This window comes from Sarcophilus harrisii, chromosome 3 (genome assembly GCF_902635505.1).
Source record: "Sarcophilus harrisii chromosome 3, mSarHar1.11, whole genome shotgun sequence".
NCBI classification, from domain to species: domain Eukaryota; kingdom Metazoa; phylum Chordata; class Mammalia; order Dasyuromorphia; family Dasyuridae; genus Sarcophilus; species Sarcophilus harrisii.
The window spans coordinates 558502939-558518286 of NC_045428.1; the positions used below are offsets into that span (position 1 = coordinate 558502939).

A 15348-nucleotide genomic window follows, 5' to 3' on the forward strand; every position below is an offset into this window, starting at 1 on the left:
CCTTTGCTCTAGGGCTCCTGCTGGCAAGGACACAAAAAAAGATCCGAAAGGCTGGTGGGCAGGAAATGAGCATTCTTCCTAGGGACCCAAGTTATTTTTCTTTGAAAGTGGCTTTAAATGTGTTCTTATTAAAAAAAAAAAAAAAAAATATATATATATATATATATATATATATATATATTCCTAAATTATCTAATGGCAAAAAAAATTAACCTACAGAACCAATGACACATTTAATTACTGGATCAATGGACAGGGAGGAGGGGTTGTGGGGGGAGAGCGGGAGGAGTGTTATACACTGACTATAGATAAAATACAGTTGTCCCAGCATTTGCAGGGGTTAGGGGGTTCAAGACCCCTTTGAATGTGAATAACTATTTTTGTGAATATGTGAATAATCTTTATTTTTAACAATTGTGATCATTTAAAAAATGTTTACACATAAGACAAGTAAACAACGCACTGCACCCTTAAAAAGTTGCAGCTTCTCCACAGAAGCTCACACACTATACAGGATCTCTGCAGCACCTTCTTCCTGATTGCTTTCTCCTATCAGAAGCTTACCACTAAGATCACTGCCCTGGCAAGGGGAAGAGGTGGCCTGAAACAGAGTCTGGATGGTAGAGAGAGGTGCAAAGCTCTTCATTTTTTAATGCATTGACACTTTGGGCAAAATTTAACTGTTAATAATATACACAGACACACACACACATATACAAATGTGTGCTTATGGTAGTAAGTGATAAAATAGATGAATAACATGCAGTATTTATGCTATTATAATTTACTATAAATGCTTTTAGTTTTCTTTATATATGCACATTGTCTACAATTTTCTTCAGTATATGGCAGATCTCCAAAAATTCCCATTTAATTATCAATGGCCAACCTGCAAACAACTAGAACTACGAATGTGGAGGGATAACTGCAATTTTATCTGCTATCATCTTTCAGAGATGCTTATGGAACGTTTCTTTTTGCCAGTGGAATATCTACAGGAAATCACATGTTAAGCAACCTGAGAAATCAATCCTGTTATTATCTAAAGAAGAATTCTCCAAGTAATTCAGATCAGAGGCTGAAAATGACTTTGATTGTCTACACCACCAAGTCAAACACTAAAAAGACAAGTACCACGTCTTCTTGCAGGAGAAGAAAACACCAAGGGCAGCCCACCGGAGAGGGAATGCCAGCCGTCCCCAAAGCCCGAGAGGAGTCAGAAGTTGCGGGGGGGAGGGGGGAGGCACCAGCAGCCGCCCAGTGGTGGGAGGTGCTGGTTTTTCCACCATGTTGAAGCGACCCTGCTCCTTTCTCCCCCTCTCCCATCCCCCCCCCCCCAAGGAGAGCTAAGAAGTCAGTCCATCAGGGTGCTGAAGCACAACACAAGGGGACAGATGGCTGCCCAGCCCTTTGCTGTGACAGTAAAAAAGACGAATCCCCCTTTGGACCCTCTAAAGCATGGGTAGGTTCACAAATGTCACTGCAGCCTCTCGTCTCCATTTCAAGGGGTCCCAGCAATGAAAGGGGTGCTGTGCTTGAAAAGGATAAGACCAGCTATTCCAGGACCTCCGGGACACAGGGTTCTCCTGCTGAGAACTTTTCTGCTTGGTGGCAAGTAGACTGAAGATACCAGGACAGGTCACAAAGGACTCGGCCAGAGTATAAAATACCCTCCTGAGGAAAAGCGCCCTGTACAGCTTAATAATGCAACATGGACAAACTCCGAAATCTTTAGTGTATATGGGGAGAAACTTAAATCTACAAACTTCTATCTTTCACAATGCTTTCCACCAGTGGAAGGAAAATGCTAACTGATACACTTCTCCCTGCATCAGGGAAACAGATAAAGGAAAATCCACCCGCCAAGAGGAAAATATGGGCTGTTCCTTGTTTTTCCCAGCTATTTACTTTGTACTTTTATAGTCTTAGTACTTGCTCAAAACACTTTTCGGAAGGTAAATTCTCAGAAGGCTGGGCCCTGTGCCGATTATGAGCCATGAGGCCTGGCGAATGTCACAGTAAACGGTCACCCTGTTGAAACTGTGTGGGTTTATTTTTCACAGTAACAGACTGTCAAGTTATAAGTACGAGATACTGTGAAATAGCTGTGCTTTAGGGGGACTTTGCCTCTACACATGGATGTAACTGGAGAAAATGGACTTAAAGCACAAGAAGATGTAGTTCAGAAAGCGATCTGATCCGTACGGCTTAGTGGTAGAGGAGAAGAGTCTGGGTCCCGACCGAGCTCGGCTCCTAAGGAGCTGCTGATCACGGTGTCATCTCAGGCTGCACCGGGGGGGGGGGTGGGGTGTTTAGCATTAGGTCAGAACAGCACGGAGCTATGAGGTGCTTACCCTGGGCAGGCCTTGTATTAGGGGCTGCCATTCTGTGGGGCAGACCTAGACACAAGAAATACACGCACAACACACCCCAATTACACCCATGGCGATTGGGGGCTGGGTGAGGGCCAGGGCAGGAAGGGCTGCTGAAGCTGGGGTTTGAACACGGCTGCTGAAGAGCTGGGAGGCCAGGTAGAAGGAAGCTGTTGTGCACTGCAGGCCTGAGGACTGGCCATGGTACAAAGCCACAAAGATGGGGGATGTGAGGGCAGTGTGAAAACAGCAAAAAATATGAGGCTGATCATTCTCAAAGGGCGGTCAGGGAACCTCTGGGGGTCCCTGAGGCCCTTTCAGGGGGTCTGGGAGGTTAAAATTGTTTTTTATAATAATACTAAAACATTTTAGTTCTGATTATGGCAAAAACAGATAACTAAAGTCCACACAAACCCTCGGGGAGGGAAGGGGAAGGAGAATCCTTAATAATTTTTAAGAATATAAAATGATCCTGAGACTAGAAAATTTGAGAACTACTGGACTAGTGCACAGAATGGGTGAAAGGGTGTTCTGAGCTGGACCTGACCGAGGCGAATATCTCAGCAGTTCAGTTTGCTACGAGAATAAAACGAGGGGGTCCCTGCAGAGATACAGAAGGATATTTATTTAGCTGAGCTTAAGAAGACAATTCAACAAGGATGGGCCTTTCTAACCCCCTGAGCCGACTCAGCTGAGCAAACCTCCCACAGAGACCCACCAGCCATACCCAGGAGAGCCCCTGTTCTCCTCATGGCCATTCGGGACTCAGGAGATGAGGAAGTAAAGCAAGACTTGGAGCCTTCAGAGCCAACTGATCCTTGACAAAGACCTCAAAACTTGTCAAAGAAATGCTAACCTGGTCTGCAGGGCAGAGGGATGAGGTATTGTTGCCCACACAAGAAGAGTAGCATGTTTGTCACAGAGAAGTTTTAATTCCAATAGAACCGAGTCCTCCCCTCCCTGTGGCACGTGGAGGTGACTGGGGGCTCCCTGGGAGGGTTTAGTGGGCCCTAGTTCATTTTGAGCTTGACGCCATGGATGTAAAAGATACCACCGGAGATGGATAACTGCCACAAAGGACGGGTTGGTCATACAGTAAGAGCTAGTGCCCATGGCTGGGCAGTGTCCCCAGAAAGGTCCCTAGCATGCTGGGGAGGGTGCACAGGGAGAACTTATGGGAAGACATGAGAAAGGTCCCCCCAGAACTGGCTGGAGCCCGCAGCACTGGGCACGGCCCCATTGAGGAAGTCAGGGCCACTGAGTCCTGGGAGGAGATGTCCCTCAGCAGCAAGCCCCCGTGTCAATGTTGCCGAACCCTAACCCTAAATGCTCTCCTTTAGACGCAGAGAGAAGTGCTCAGAGGCCTGTCCCAGGTCCCACCGCTGCCACCTGGCCAGGGGGAAACCTGGACCCACATCTTTTGGTCCAAATCCAGCAATCTGTCAGCTCTGACACAGCTGAGCTAATCAAGGCAACGCCAGCTTGTTTTGTGTTTTTATTTCCTTGATTTTCATTTAGAATTTTTATTCTCGTGCGTACCCTTTGATCCAGCAGTGTTACTACTGGGATTATATCCCAAAGAGATTATAAAGAAGGGAAAGGGGCCTGTATGTGCACAAATGTTTGTGGCAGCCCTTTTTGTAGTGGCTAAAAACTGGAAACTGAATGGATGTCCATCAGTTGGAGAATGGCTGAATAAATTGTGGTATATGAATATTATGGAATATTACTGTTCTGTAAGAAATGACCAACAGGATAATTTTAGAAAGGCCTGGAGAGACTTACACGAACTGATGCTGAGTGAAATGAGCAGGACCAGGAGATCATTATATACTTCAACAACAATACTATATGATGACCAGTTCTGATGGACCTGGCCATCCTCAGCAACGAGATCAACCAAATCATTTCCAATGGAGCAGTAATGAACTGAACCAGCTATGCCCAGAAAAAGAACTCTGGGAGATGACTAAAAACCATTACATTGAATTCCCAATCCCTATATTTATGCACACCTGCATTTTTGATTTCCTTCACAAGCTAATTGTATAATATTTCAGAGTCTGATTCTTTTTGTACAGCAAAATAACGTTTTGGTCAGGTATACTTATTGTGTATCTAATTTATATTTTAATATATTTAACATCTACTGGTCATCCTGCCATCTAGGGGAGGGTGTGGGGGGTAAGAGGTGAAAAATTGGAACAAGAGGTTTGGCAATTGTTAATGCTGTAAAGTTACCCATGCATATATCCTGTAAATAAAAGGCTATTAAATAAATTAAAAAAAAATAAATGTTTGGTAGAATTCATGTAAAAAAAAAGAATTTTTATTCTCTATTCTTAGTAAGATGCACAAATGATACATATAGAGTGAAATGTGTAAGCTCATGCTTAGCAAAGGCTTAAACTGAAGAAGGTGGAGGTGAATGTCTATGAAGATACACTACAGGATTTGGGTCAATTAAGAGCGTGGCGTTAACAATGTCAATCCCTATGTGATCTACTTAATTTCACAGCGAGGAAACGTCTATTCTGTAGTGACAGGATAGATCATTAATCCTTGCTAACCATCTCATGAATAAGTGTCACTGGTCAGACAAATGAGGGACAATCAGACAAACAAAGGACAGATGGCTCAATGAAAACTCACCAGTTTGACTAGAAAAAACAATTCAAAGTATATCTAAGCAATCAAGTAAATCTCTACTCTTTTTTCAGTAGAGATTCACATAAAAAAGAAAAATACTTATGTTAAAGGACAATAATATAAATTATATTTATAAATGCAACACGAATTATATTATATTTCTTCATAAAGCTAACTCTGCAAAGAAAGGCTGTGCCAAATAATACATATGCTGAATGTCCACAGATGTCACTTTATACTATATAGAGTGATAAACCTCTCAGTATGATTTTACTCTAGAGTAGTCTCAAAATCTTAAAAACTGCACGTTTACAGAAAAATCCAAGCTACTTTAATTTTATCCTTACTTTAAAGAAGGGTAGAGATAGAGTTAAAGATAAAACTGTTTCATGTGACAACTTCAAATCTAATTAAGGGAATAGGACGTTAAAATACAGTGCTAGCAACAAATCTACCGAGATTGTCTTACTTTTGGTGCATCTATTCATATAATACAGTGTGTACATAAAAATATACATATAGAGTTCAATCAGTGTATACACACACATACACAAACCATCGTTTTTTTCAACTATGTTCCTCTGCTGTGTTTTAGCCACTTCCCCCATACAGAATAGAATCAACATTTTCTCTGTGGTATAAAAATACTTGGCAACTGGAAATGGATATTCACTTTTGGAGGCAAATAGCACTTGGATAATTTAGACCAAACACTCAGAAGGATGTAAAAGCCTATTTCATTTGTCCCAACTGCTGGAAGGCTATAAAGACAAGAACTATTGTGATTCAGGAATAAACTAAACTCCTTTGAAAATAAAATGCTTTTTAGCACTCAGGATCTTCCTACTTCTATTGTTCAAAATGTGATCTCTTCTGCATTTATGTGGATGACACAGATTACTCTAACATTAGATAAATCAGAATGAAGAGAGTTGAAAGATAAGAAGAAAAATTGATATTATTAAGAGAAGAAAATTAATGAAGAGTGGGACCTCTTCTCCATTTTAACTATTTCTCTCTTCTCTAGACTCATCTGAGCACAGATTTGCTTAAACTATTCCCAAAGTCTTTGTGCATTTTTAAGTGCCCATAGCTTTTCAAAGTCTGCCACAGCATGCTTGGTGACATGTGGGGTGCACTGGGCTCCACCCCCCCTTCCCCACTATGCCTTTCAGCTTCCATATTTTTGTCTAAAAAGGGGATAATGATACTTACACTATCTGTCCTACATGCTATTGGGAGGAAACAGCTTTTTAAATGGCAAAATACTAAGTGGGGATGAAAACACATACTATGGTGATAAATCTCCAAACTGCTCAAAGTTTGCTCCATGGCCAAATATTATGAGATCAGATTAAGTTCTCATGAATATAATTTTTGGATGAATGAGAAATTGCACATGACTTTCTCTTACTACAAATATTCCAAAATTATTTTTTCTATTTAAAGTATGGAAACTAAGCACTAAACTTGGTTTAAAATACACACACACACACACACACACACACACACACACACTCTCTCTCTCTCTCATCCTGCCTGAATTTAAAAATATAGAGAAAAACCAATGAGGTTGCAGAGACTGAAAAAGATAACTAAGTTCTATTTTAAGACTTAAGGGGAAGGAAGAAACTTTCACAGAGCAACTACTTTTGGGGAAAATGCAAGCACTGATAAAAAATAGAAGAGAAATCTTACAGTATAAGAAATGAATAACCAGTTCAGATGTTGGTTATTCATCCACCCCCAACACCATCCATTCCCTCCAAAATGTTGCTCCTAAAACACAGATGTGACTACATTAAACCAATGACTATGACATATTGGGGAGTGTTCAGAGAAAAGGATGGGGAAGGACCTTGAATGAGTGTCCCATGAAACTGGTTGGAGGGCTTAGGAATATTTAGTCTAGAAAAGAAAGATTCAATATGACCAAGACAGTTGCATATAAGTATCTGAAGGATTGTAAAGGTGGAAAAGGGATTAGATTTAATCCTGTCTGGTCCCAGAGAAAATGGGATAAATGATGGTAGGTAGTAGCAGGAAGGCCATCCACTTCACAGGATTTACTGTACTAAACAATAACTGAAGTCTTATTCAACTCTGATTTTGTGATTGTTACCCTCTCCCTACTTAAAAAAAAATTTAACAGCTCCACATTGCCTCTAGAATAAAAGACAAACCTTTGGTCTGGCATTTAAGATCCTAACAGTCTTGCTTCTATCCATCTTTCCAAGTTTTTACATTTCTCTTTTTCTCCTCATGCACTCTTCATTCTGCTAGCTATTTCTTAGACATCAAAACCTACCTCCTTCTTCTGAACCTTTGCATCAATAAGGGTTCCTCTACCAGGTGTGGATGCCCTCCTCCTCACTTCTGCCTCACAAAATCTCTAGGCGATTCCTTCAAAGCCCAGCTCCTTCACAGCCTTTAGATGTGTTTTGTATTCACTTATCTTTTACATGGGACCTCAGGAGGGTAATAAGGTCCTTGAGGAAAGGCATTTTTATCTTTGAATCCTGACTACTTTGAATAGCAAGAGTTGTGTTCATAGGGTTGAACTGAATTTTAGGTATTCATGACTAAGACTCAAGGAAATGAGGCAAAAACCCACTTTTTTTCCAGGCGAATAATAAACTAGAAAAGGTTAGGCATTGGAAAATGAGCTATCATTTTGTTCCAGCCAGCTTCTACAGAAATATAATTAGCCAGATCACATAAAGGAAAATCTCATTCAGAATTTGTGATGATCTTACCACATTCTATATAATTTTTATTGTGTAAAGAGCTCAAAATAACTTCTTTGTACAAGTTGGCCTCCAAGAGTAATCTAGGCTAAATCAGTAGTTTTTTGAGCTCCTACCAGTTCAGAAAATTAAGGATTCCTTCAACTTTAAGATTCAGCAATTAATTCTTTGACACAAAAGGGCAGCGAGGTCAGCGACCCACCTCTGAGGGCATTTGGGCGGTTCACAGCACCTTCCCATGCCCCGGCTTCTTCTAGCTGCTGCAGCCTGTCAACCTTGCCACCCTTTCACATTGCAGCCCCATTTTATCCCCTGCTCAGCAAGCAGGAACAGGCTGGTTGAGTACTGACCATGCACAGCTTCTACCTGGACACATGCTCTGTGAACACAGAAGCATTTACCTTAAGACAATAAGTCTCCTCAGGCTTCCTTGAGCATTTATATAACACCTACTGTATGCCAGGCAATTGCTAAGTGTTTTATAAATATTATCTCATTTTCCAACAACCCTGGGAAGAAGGTACTGTTATTATTCCCATGTCATCAGAAAACTAAGGTAAACAGAGATAAAGTGACTTGCTCAGGGTTACCCAGCTATTAAGTATCTGAGGCTGGATTTGAACTCGGGTTTTCCTGCCTCAGGCCCAGCACTCTCTCCAGTGTACCACCATAACCAATATTCTATAATAGATCTAATTAGCATTTTATGACAAGCGATCTCTAATATATCCGCATATTACCTACCTTCTGCTCTTGCACCTCAAACACAGTTTCATGTACACTACATGCAAAAAGTGAGGTAGGCAGATCACTTAAATCCATCATCTCTTCCAAATCATCCTCATTTTCACCAAAAATCATCTCTTCCTCCTCTTCTTGGTCACTGCTGTAAAGATCTGACTGGCTGTCACTCCAAGACTTCATAACGTCCCTTAGCATTGTCCCCTAAGAGCAGATCTCTTTTTCTAAGTTCCACAATGTCAACAAGGCACCTGTTATAAAAGAAACCAAAAATCAGACCAAAGCACATGCCGCGGCACATTCCCTCACAATGGGTGTAGTGAAACACTTTTATTGAGCAAAGATGAATGGGCCCCCTGTTTACTTCATAAATCAACTCATCTCAACCTTCTACAACTGAAAACTATCAACATTGGTTTTTATTTTCAATATGGTTGCCTGATGCAATATATTTTGCCAGCTCTAAGTGAAAACAGGAAAAAGGTCAAAATTTTCTAGCATGTGTGAAAAGGCAAATACACATTTGTGTATTTGTTTCAAAGTAGTAAGAGGAAAACACAAAACACAATTGTGTCTGCATGTTTGTTTTCCATTTAACTTCCCCACAACACTGAAAGTGGCAAATTGGTAGGTGCCCACATGGACTAATTTGCCATCTGCAGCTGGAAATCTGCTCTCTAGTGGTGCAACTGCCTTTTCTTAATTAGTTAGTTCCTTTCAAAGATATTAAGTAAGCAAAAGTTCTCTATAAATTTAGTCACTACGAGTTCTGAAAATATTTCCTGTAAGTACTGAGATAAATCAGAAAACATAAAACCTTTAAAAAAAATCATTACAGAATTCTAGTAACTAGAGAAATGAAAGAGACTTGGATCAGTTCTTTCACCCACCAGGTCCAGAGCAGAATTCTATAAAATAAGATTCTCTGAATAGCTTAACTTTCAGAGATATTAAAGGTCATTACATCTTAAAGTAGGATGCTTTTTAAGCATAAAAAGCAGGTTTAAAAAAGTCAGAACTGCTATATAATACATATAACAGTGTTTTCATTTCAATAGAATTTTATTTTTTCAATTACATGTAAAGATATTTTTCAACATTCATTTTTGTAAGATTTTTAGTTCCTAGATTATTTTCTTCTTTATCTCTTCCTTCCTTAAGACAGCAAGCAATCTGATATAAGTTATACATATACAATCATTTTAAACATATTTCTATATTAGTTATTTTTGTGAATATAAGGGAAAAACCATGAAAAAAGAAAAGCAAACACCATCAACACAAAGGTAAAAATACTATGCTGTGATCCACATCCCTCTCTCTGGATGCAGATGGTTCTCCCTATCACAAGACCATTGAAACTGGCCCAAATCATTTCATTGTTGAAAAGAGCCAAGTCTGTCAAATTTGATCATCGTATAATCTTGTTGTTGCCATGTACAGTGATTTCCTGGTTCTGCTCATTTCCCAGGTCTCTCTAAAATTATCCTGCATATAATTTCTTACAGAACAACAATATTTTATAACATTCATATACTATAACTTATTCAGCCATTCTCCAATTGATGGGCATCCACTCAGTTTCTAGTTCCTTGTCTCTACAAAAAGAGCTGCTACAAACAGTTTTGCACACGTGGGTCCCTTTCCTTTTTTTTTTTTTTTAATGATTTCTTTGAAATACAAAGAACTAGTAGAGAGACTGGTAGATCAAAGGGTATGCACAGTTTGATAGACCTTTAGGCATAGTTCCAAAATGCTCTTCAGCTGGATCATTTCACAACTTCACCAACAATGCATTAAAGTCCCACTTTTCCCACAACCCCTCTAACATCTATCATTATCTTTTCCTATTATCTTAGTCAATCTGATAGGTGTGAGGTTCAGAGTTGTTTTAATCTGCATTTCTCTAATCAATAGTGATTTGGATCATTTTTTCATATGACTATAGATGACTTTAATTTCTTTATCAGAAAACTGTTTGTATCCTTTGACCATTTATCAATTGGGAAATGACTTGTTTGCTTACAAATTTGACCCAGTTCTTCTCTATGTTATTTTAGAAATGAAGCCTTTATCAACTATAAAAATTATTTCCCAGTTTTCTGCTCTCCTTCTAACCATGGCTACATTGATGTTTGTATAAAACCTTTTTAATTTAATGTGATCAAAATGATTCTTTTGGCATTTCATAGTGTCCTTAGTTCTTCTTTGATCTGTACTATTATTTTATAGGACTTTTCAGAGAGGTGGAGGAAGGGATGTTAACCAGTTGGTACTGAAAGTCAAAGAAGCAAACTGTTTTTCAGCGATATGATTTCTCTTTTTAAAGTTCCATCCGGGACAAGTAATGGTATATAAGTATGATGGAACACAATTGTGTTTATTTATTTTTTTTAATCAGCATAATGATGAGCCAGGATTAATGATAAAACCTGCCTCCAGCTATAGAGGTGAAAGACTCAGGATGCAGAATGAGAGAGAAAAAAAAATTGGGAGCAGGGAGGTATGACCAATGTGCATTTGTTTCCATCGATCATACTTAAATATAAGGAATTTGTTTTCCTTCTGGTCTCAATTGGAGGAGGAGAAAGGTAGGTTTAGAGGGAAGAGAAGGAAAATTTGGGGTGATTAAAACAAGTAAAAACCTTAAAAACTGAATTAGAAAACTAAAGTTCCATCTTCTTACTCCTCAAAAGAAAAAAAAATCAGAACACAGGAAATAGTGTTTCCTGTACCTGAACTTTTTTAATTTTCATGATGTGATACCTTCATTTCCTGTTTTCTACCTTTCTATCTTTAAGACTATGATGAAAACACTTGTCCTCCGTGTTGCTATATTCCTATTAGTTCTATATTCCATTAGAGTTTGTTTTTTTTTTTTTTAAACTGGTTTTTAAAGTGATGGCACCCAGGCTTGAAGTACTGTTTTATTGCTATGGTACATCAGGAGAGTTTAATGTGATTGCTGCTCAGTTAACACATCTACACAGAACACAGAGTCTTTGCCTCATCTGAATTGTTTGTTTTATGGTTGAACTCATATACTCCTAAATGAGATGTGTAGCAGGACAGGACAAAAATAAAACCTCAATCTGTCTTCATTTTTACAAATGCTAGTCCACAAAACAAATAAAATTCAAAGCAAAATTTAAATAAGCTATTCAGAGCTAAAGCTAACAAATGCTCTACTCAATATCTCAACAAAGCATGAAGACAACCTGCAATTCTTGAAGGCTGTGTAAGTTCTGGTCAGGGGGTCCTAATTAGGGCAACAGATTTAAAGGACATAGGCTTATATTCCTTTCCTAGGGTAGAAACGAAGCTAAGCATCTAGCTAGTAAGAAGACTTTGTGGCTGGTGAGTTGTTACTCTATTCCAAAGTCTACTATCAAATAGACATACTCAATAGGAAAGCAGGATCTCCATCTCTACCACAGCTTGCAAGTGGGTACCTGCCCCCTTCTCTTAATTAAGGAAGAGAATGTGTCATTCTTTTTGCTTCCAGAATGGTTTGGGCTACTTGCTGTAGCATAAAAATTCTTAGTTATGGCAGTCTGGCTGACAAGTCTTAACAACTAGTGGAGGTTTAGGGATGGACTCAGGGATGGATCATGTGTCTGACTACCAACAATCGGCATAGCTAAATTTGTAGTAGGGGATTATTTTCTCCAGCCACAGAAGCTCACAAAGACAATCAGCTACATTGAGATGATTGCTATCTACACGATGGAAGGAATCTACACTGATGAAAATACAAATCCCTGAAAGGATGAAAATAGTCAATTGAAAAAAAAATCATATGAATTTTGCTACCCCACAAAATAGTCAATTGTCTTTGTAAGCCTCTGTGGCTGAGAAAAAAAAATTCCCCTTCTGGGGGGATAGCCTTCTAGCTAACTTTTTGGTAATGAAGTTCTACAAATTTAGCTACGCTGGTATTTGGTAGACAGTCAGGATTTTGCATTATTATGTAATGAACATCTTAGCTCTATTGGAATTAGAAATTGGTTCTCTCTTACTAAAGGCAACATTAATATTTCTTGGCATAAATTCTTTCACTGTACAGGCATGTGAGATTTTTTGTTTTTGTTTTTGATAGAGCTCATGGTCAAATAGTTTCACAAACTCCTACCAACATTCTAACTCCAGCCAAATCTGAACAAAAACAGGAGCCAGACTGAAAACATCAACTGGATGAAACAGTCTTATTGGAATAGAAACAGGGTTGGTCAGCATGCATTAACAATCCGTGAGGGTCAGTGCTAAGCTATGACTACTGGAACTGTTAACTTTTTCTCAGCTGGGGCTGCTCCCAATATTTTGTGCCCTCACAGCACTGACTCTTGCTGTAACAACAGAATGGTTCTAGCTTCAACAAGCAAACATCTGCATGGATCAGAGTATAAATACCTCTTCAGTGCTAACGGTAACTAGCAAACTGAAGTCTAGCAAATAGTTCTTTTAGGACACATGAAATGAGTGAAAAACTCCAAGAAGAATGATCTTTTATATTGCTACAATAGTCCTTCTGCCAGAGTAGCCTGACAATCTTTCAAGGAACGATGTCAAGTTGCTTTATAAAGCCCATCATCAATTAATCATACTATTTCTGTCAAATTCTCATCAGACAGATTCCTCCTTAATTAAAGTATTTATAAGGGGCAGTACTCTTTTTTTTTTTAATTATGTAGATTTGGAACTAGTTAAATGACCATAATCCTTGAAAAGGAATGGGTTTCTCATCACAATACTTGCAGAGTCTGTGCCCTCTCTGGGATCATATCATCCCTCCTAAGTGTGTTATGAGGGCTACCCAACAAAGTAGGATTCTATTTCTATCTCTACAAAGCACTTGCTGAGTGATGTTGGGGAATCTATTGGACTTTTCATGTTGCAATCTCTTCATCTGTAAAATAAGAAAAGATACTCACAGATGCTGCTGCGTTTGAACAGATTTGAAGGCATGCCACATTCCTCAAAAACACTAAGTCTTGTCAATTTATGAGTCTTCAGAGGCTGCTTATTATACAAGCCTTTTGCTTGAACCTCCTACTCCCTTCTCATTTCATCATTTGCTGGCAGGAGTTGACTATTTCTAAGAAGCTCTGGGAAAAGGTTTGCTGAGGACAGAAGCTTGCACTATAGGCAAAACCGAAGATTTCTGCTTTTCTCTGGATTTCATTGGATTCCATGCTATCCCTATGTCCCAGGAACCTTCAGGGAGGATGAGGATAGGGATTTATTTGGCTGGATGGGGGAATCAAATAGGAATACAAGAATTAACTGTCAAACAAAATGAGGGTAAACATTAAGCTATTAAAAATATTTAAGTTATATGACTCAAAAAATATGATACTGACTTATGTCTATTTCATTTCCCCAAAATATTTCCTCCACTTCCAATTACTGAAGAATCAATCTCAACTTTTGCATGTTACATAAGAGTTCTCAAACCCTGAGATTTCCATTGGGAGGTGGGAGGGGTGGTGGTTTAAAGAACTCTGTCTATTGCAACTCAGTATCTTATCATAACTATTTTTCTTGACAATTGTACCTAGAGGTTATTCTTATATCACGCTATTCCTCAAACCAATCTACAAATTTAATATCTATTTACAAAGCTCAGAGAGCTCATCTCAGCCTTATGAAGTCCTGGGTTCAAATCTACCTCTGACACATATGCTAGATGTCTGGTTCTGGGCAAATCACAACTTGTTAGCATTCAGGGCAACTCTCTTAACTGGCAAATGACAGAGAAGATGTAGATTCAAAGAGGCAAAAGGACATCTCTCTTCTGGAAGAAGGATCTGAAATCAGACCCTAGACACCATTCAAAATCAAATCATAAAGGTCATTTTAAACTTGGAGGGAAATATGATTTTCCTAAGCACTGAGAATCTCTTTCACAAGAACATGACAAGGTTTTTGTCAGTTGCAAGGTGATAAAATAGAAAGCTGATTTACATGGCTAAGGAATGAATGGCCACCTTGGATTTACAGGTCTCACACCAAAGAACATCCTAAAATTATCTCTAACCACTTCAAAGATTTCATCAAATTGAAACCAAACCAAACTGAAAAGATGTGACGCACAAACATGTGCTTTTTAATCTCATGTTAATCAAACTGTAACATAGGGGATCATGGACATCCATAAGAGTCAATTGCTATTAAAGGCAAAACAAGAATGGAATATTCTTTGAAATTAGTTAAGTTCAAAGGCGAAGGCACTATATCAGTTTGTGTTAGGTAATTTGCAATATAGAATAAATCAGTTTTTTACCCACTAATGAAAATACAATTTCTGTGGGCTTCTGTTTTGGAAAGATGATCTCAAAACTTGGCTCTGAAGGTAACACCCTATAGCCTAAGAGCCCTTGCCAAGCCCCATTTCTGATATTCTATGTTCCAAGGTCTAATTCTCTACATTCTGAATTTTCCCAGTCTATCCCTTTAAATAACTGGTTGGAGTCTGACATTAAAGGGAACCACTGGATTTTTAAGAGATTACACTTAGATTATCACAACAATATTAAGAAAGGCAGAGTGCAGACACAGACGTCCTGGGAAGAGATAGCACTGAAAAGCAGTCGGCGCTTTCTCTGAGCCTGGCTGCAGGAGTTACTCAGCCTCTGTGACTTTAGACGAGGCACTCGGCAGTTTCCTCGCCCCGGACCCTAGCAGGGCCACGGCTGATTCTCTGTCCCGAGGTCCCGGACAAAGCTTTCGCGGCGCGGACCCGCAGGGCCGTGCGTACGTACGCACCTGTGCCGGGCTACACCACCTGTGCAGCGGGCTCCTCAGTCCCCGTTTGGGGGGAGGGGGCTGAGCCCGTTCGA

The 15348-nt window shown here is 39.4% G+C and overlaps 1 protein-coding gene across 2 annotated transcripts in view; it reads right to left on the bottom strand.

Moving 5' to 3' along the window:
* Nucleotides 1-15348, bottom strand: part of RCAN3 (RCAN family member 3) — a 29814-nt gene that overhangs the window by 13801 nt on the left and 665 nt on the right. Inside the window, exons 1-2 of one of the 2 annotated variants that reach the window (XM_003764936.4) lie at nucleotides 13441-13730; nucleotides 8513-8760 (exon numbers count right to left, since the gene is read on the bottom strand). In XM_003764936.4, the coding sequence (XP_003764984.1) occupies nucleotides 8513-8707 (195 nt within the window). In that variant the 5' untranslated portion in view covers nucleotides 8708-8760; nucleotides 13441-13730. Of the gene's footprint in view, nucleotides 1-8512; nucleotides 8761-13440; nucleotides 13731-15348 lie in introns of those variants that run through there. The other variant, XM_031962589.1, reaches the window with a different exon arrangement.